This window comes from Gavialis gangeticus, unplaced genomic scaffold, assembly GCF_001723915.1.
Source record: "Gavialis gangeticus isolate Ggan-Ray unplaced genomic scaffold, GavGan_comp1, whole genome shotgun sequence".
Classification (NCBI taxonomy): Eukaryota; Metazoa; Chordata; order Crocodylia; family Gavialidae; genus Gavialis; species Gavialis gangeticus.
In genome coordinates this window covers 198456209-198461805 of record NW_017729032.1, presented here as the reverse complement: position 1 = coordinate 198461805, position 5597 = coordinate 198456209, and the positions used below count along the sequence as shown (strand labels likewise).

The following is a 5597-nucleotide window of genomic DNA, read 5'->3' as shown; positions in this document are numbered from 1 at the left end:
AGTGTGGGATGGTGGGACCCTGGAAAGATGACAGAGAAACTTTGGAGAGAGAGGAAATTTATGTAGCTTTCTTTGTCATATTTCTGTAAGGAGGAGAGAGTTATAGGGTTTTGTTATGGGGATGAGCCTGGGAATTTATGGAGAACACAATTTCTTGAGTCCCAAAGTTGGTACAAATTTACAGGGACAATAGCTTTATGATGATATTTGTGGATCTAGATTAAAAGACATTTTTTTAAAACAATTGGAGTTGACTGTGTCAAATTTCAGAACTGGATCATCTGAGGTGTGTACTATTGTGTAGATTCTGGAAACCATGGATTCAAAATATTTTATGTCTGTTTTCTCTGTTTATTTTTGATTGCTATCTGCTGCAAGAGAAAAAAATGAAAACCTAGAAATTTCAATTTACAAAGTAAAGTTGAAGTTGTATACTTCAGTATTGAAAATGTACAGTCATCCAGTTTAAAATGAGACACTAGATATATACTTAGCAAACTCATCTGATTACAGCTCTTAATGCTAGAGATGAAATTGGTAACAGGAATTTAAAACTAAATATCTTAAGAAACTATTTCTGAAAAAGCAGTTAGGTGGCTTTTGTACTCTCCTGAAGAAAGTAGACTTTGATTTTTTTTTTTTTTTTTTAAATCTTCACTTCCATTCAATGCTTCTTTAAATCCCGTGCTTTGACATAAAGAATAGATTTTTTTTCAATTAGCAGACAAATTTTGTTTTAAATCAGACTAAGTATACTATGGTTACCTTAACTACTGTGCTTACTTCTCCTATCTTTTTATTCACCTTGGCTCATGAGAGCAGATAGCAATTCAGCTATATAGTTGTTTAAAGGGCTACAAAATGTCAGGTCTTGAACTCCTAAGTAAGATTTCCAGTACTGTATCTTCAGGCAGATAATAGCATGATTAAGTTTTAATCCTGTCAACGTTGTGATGTTTATTACATTATTTTTGGCTTTGATTCCTGTGGCTCTGAAACTGAAATAGGCAGCATATGTTTTGATGCTTCAAGGTCTAAGAAATTTAATATTGAGGAACAGTTCTAGCAATCTTCCCAGATGTATATGTACTTTTAGCATCAAACAATTTTTAGGCCATATTGGCTCTTCTCAAATAGCATAGTTAATAAAATTTGCTCATTACCCCAAAATGCAGACAAAAGAATTAAAAAAAGCCATAAAGCTAGATTATAAAATGACCCTGGTTAGAACTTTTTGTGTATGCTCAATTAGAAATGTGACAATGTGCCTGATTAGATAGAAGAATTTGACATTAAACAGTTATTCCTTTCAAAAGAAAACTATGCATATTCTGTTAGGAAGTTTGGAAACAAAGTGAGAAATACTTTTTAGAATAGCCAAATTGTGAAATAATCTTCAAAGTTAACTAGGTAGTATAACATTGGAATGTTTAAGTTAGTTGTAGCTTCTTTACTGAACATTCTCTAAATTCTTGGCATCAGTAGCTGGGAAATAAAATATCATTATAAAGACATATTGTATCCTGCTGCTAATATGGAATTTAAAAAGATTCCCATTTGTCTTAGACAAGAAACTAAATAACCTGATTCTCCAACTTGTCCGTAGAATATGTATTGAAGTCAGGTGTGATATCAGTGCTCCTTTGGTCACTGTCTTAAGGTGACTGGGTTTGGCATGCAGCCTTTGGCAGCTCTGGTATAGATCAAGAAAAAAAGATGTCAGAAAAATATCACCCAGATCTATTTTCTTGCTGCAGAAGCATTAAAAAAGGATTGCCCCTTACACCACTTTGACTTGTTGACTAGGGAAATTCTCTTATACTGCCTAAAACTGTTTTTACAGCCCTTACCTTAGGTAAGGAGATGTCTTATGTAAAGACCAGAGAAAAGGTGCACAGAAACCTCAGTAAGCAAACCTTCCCTTTGATGTATGGTTTATTTCAGAAGTTCTTTTATAATCAAAATATATAAACTGGCAAAATTGTTTTGATTCACCTTAGCAGTATGCACTGTAAACTCTGCACTTCTATCTGGTAGAAACAATCTAGACCTGAAAATATTGGAAGAAACTAACTGCAAAACAATCTGTAGGGCAGTCAAATCAGAGACCATTTAATGAGCACTGGCCACTACTTCTTGATACCCATTGCCTTCTTCCTATTGCTTCCTTTTTATACTTTGTCTTGCTAATGCTGCATTTTCCTTCTTCTCTTATTTTAATTTTCATACCAGCAATGTGCTAAAGTGCATTCATCTGATGATACAGTAGTTCTGCATCTTTTAAAATTATAGCGCTCTCTCAGGAGTAGAATGCATTTTTTTTTTTGTTTCAGTGGCTGCTTCTCACTTCAATTTTGGTCGATTTCCATTTGTTATAAAATATGCATTTTTTCACAGTGCCAAATGCTACTTATTATGCAGTATGATAAATGATATTTCCTATTTGGCCAGAGCTTATATTGAGAGAAATTAATTGTAGTGCTAATAAACAATTTTTAGTAAGTTTATAGAATGTTTTCAATGCATTATACAGAGCTTATTGACAAAACCTTTGTAATATTCTTTGCTCATTTTTCCACAAATTGACCTTTTTCAAACTGTAGAACTTACTCTGCTAAATTTCTAAAGGGCCATAATACAGCCTATAATTTACTGCCCACAATTAATTGCTGTAGCAAATTGTATCATTCACATTTTGCACAGACAGCTAGCTAAGTGCCTGCATTATGTTTGCACTGTCAATTGTTTGCAGCAGGAGTTTAACATACAGTTAGTAGACAAAACTGGGCAGAAAATTCAAGGTGATCTCTTAATGTAGTTACGTAGTAATTTCTCTTCATTGTTTGCGTGTCATTTTAGAAGCCAAGGAGCATGCCTTCCACATGTAATGCCTGAATTTCTACTTGAACTTGATGATTATAAGAACTGGATCCGACTGCAAATTGCATTGAAGGTAACTGTGATGCAGCAAAGACTGTATGCTGGTTTTAGTTTTTTAATCTGAACATTTATAGGCCATAAGCAGACATTACATTTATTCCAGGATGTATGCTCTTTTACAGCCACAAAAAGTAGGCATACGGGTGTTCAAACAGTTTGCCATGTCTTCAGCGCTTCAAATATTTGTCCATATGTGTTGTGCCCTTTGAGATGTCCCAGTGAGATGAGCAGGCCAATTTTCTTGTGTCATTCCATGTGGCATATGTCATCTTTTATCATTACACCAGGGTCATTTTTTTCTAGTAATTTATTTTTCACTCTCAACTGGTGTTCTATCCAGGGTAGCTAAACTTTAATTTGAGGGGAAAAAATGTTGTAAAATGGCATGTTTTATGTACTTCTTAGCATGTTCCTTTCATGGGATCCCCCAGGGGAGTATTTGCTCAGAACTTCTGTGACCATCTCTGGTCTTTGAGTACTCCCTGAAGCAATCCCAAGAGTCAGGGGAATCCCTGGCATCTTCTGACTCTGAGACATTGGCCTTTTGCTTTCTGACCTTCTCTTGCAATCTGTGGCCCTGCCTCAGAGGCTGAACCTTCCAGTTTAGCTCCTGAGAGAGGGACTTTACCTGTTTTTAGGAGAATAGAGTACACCCTATATTCCAAGCAGAAAGCACTCTGTCTTCCTTCAGAAAAGGCAGATACTGGGGCAAAGGCCATGGTAGCAGGTTCACACCCCAGGGGCAGCCATGACACCCCTGTTTGGCTGTTCAACTCCTGCCCCCGCTCCAGCTCCTCAGGGTACCATCCCTTATCCTCACCTGCCATGTCTTCATGAAACTTTTATGGTGTTAAGGGAGGTTATGTTACCTCTTATACCTGGCTGGCCCCAGTCTTGCCCCTCAGGCTCTTATCTCCTCTGTATCAACATTACCTGCAAGCCACACTTTCTGTTGAGCTGTCTCATGCCAGCTCTTAAGCAGAATTGTACACTGTAGAGGGTAGGGCTAGGATCCAGAATGACTTGGATAGACTGGAGAAATGGTGCACAATCAACCATGTGAAATTCAGCAAAGGCAAGTGAGAAATCCTGAAGACAGAATAATTGCATTCACAAATACAGATAGAGGAATGAGTAGCTAGACTGCAGTACTTCAGAGAAGGACCAGAGGGTTAGAGTAGATCATAGGCTAAATATGAGCAAATAGTGTGTTCTTGTTGTGAAAATGGTCAACTGCATATTGGGTTGTATTAACAGGACTGTCACTTGCAAAATCAAGGGAAGTGATTCTTAAAGTCTGTTCAGCCCTGATGAGGCCTCATTTGGAGTACTGTGTTCAGTTTTGGGCACCACATTTCAAGAAAGATATATACAGCTTGCAGAGAGTCCAGCAGAGAGTGACAAAAATGATTAGATGCCTGGAAAACATGACTTGCGAGGAAAGGCTGAAAGAAGGGTTATTTAGTTTGGAAAAGAGAAGACTGAGGAGGGATTTGATAATAGTCTTAAAATACCTGAAGCATGATTATAGAGTGGATGGAGATGGGCTTTTCTTTGTGGCTGTAGGGGACAGGACTAGGAGTAATGGCCTTAAGCTCCTGTAGGGGAAATTTAGGCTGGAAATTAGGAGTGACTTTCTGACTAGGTGGGTGGCCAAGCATTGGAGCAAGCTATGTAGAGAAATTGTGGAATCTCCACGCTTAGAAGTTTTCAAAAGCATGTTTGACAGACAGTTGACTCGGATGGGTTAGTTGAGGATGATTCTGCCATCAGCAGAGTGCTGGACTAAATGATCTTGTGAGGTCCTTTCCAGCCCTACTATCCTGTGATCTTATATTGTCCATCCAGCACACAGGCAACTGTAGGACCCAGCAGGGTCACTGTTAAACTGTTCTTTTCCTGTGTACGTACTAGTTGGGCAAACTGAGGAACTCAGTCTTATTACAGCTACTGCTTTTCTTTTATAAAATTTGTAATTCCATTTACTGGTTTAACACACTTTTTAAAGCCAGAGAAATCTGTTGCTCATCGTTTTCTTACCTTCTAGATGTCATATTTTAATATTTTATAATCTAAACATAAATATCATTTTGTTTATCTGAAGGTTCAGAGGACTGAGTTGCAAAAAACTAATGTAAAAAGCTCTGACCCACCCAATGATAAGCATCTACTTGTTTTGGATGACAGAGTTTTTGAGACCATGAGCAAACGTGTATGGATGGATGTACTACTCCAGGTATACAAGGTAAATCATAAATATGCTATTGGTTATTGGTCAGCTTTTAAAATAAATAGGTTTGGTGGTTTCACCTTTGTATTGAGAACATCTTTGCATATTCATGTTATTCATCGATAGGTCTCCCTTTTACTGTGTTTCTCTCCTTTCTCAAGCAAATGGCCTCTCTTTTGACACTAGTCTAAATGAAAAATCATTTACATTTTTCTGTCTTTCATTTTGGTATGTTGACTATGCTTTTTGGCCCTGGTTCCAAACACTTATTGTTGTGTGTCTGTTACATAGTAGTTGTCATTCTCTAGGTGCCAAAGCACACGTGTGTAGTTTTGGTTTTCGTTTTTTTGAACCTGAACAATTATAATCTGAGCGAGGTTTGGTGCTTGTTTGAAGGCTAGAATGGGTGGCTCTGGAAAGATCTCTT

General features: G+C 37.3%; 1 protein-coding gene across 1 annotated transcript in view; it reads left to right on the top strand.

The window, feature by feature from the left end:
• LOC109302303 (cilia- and flagella-associated protein 47-like) overlaps positions 1–5597 on the top strand; it is a 354798-nt gene that overhangs the window by 207784 nt on the left and 141417 nt on the right. The window contains exons 31-32 of the mRNA XM_019523865.1: positions 2860–2953; positions 5045–5185. Coding sequence (XP_019379410.1) covers positions 2860–2953; positions 5045–5185 — 235 coding nt within the window. The remainder of the gene's footprint in view (positions 1–2859; positions 2954–5044; positions 5186–5597) is intronic.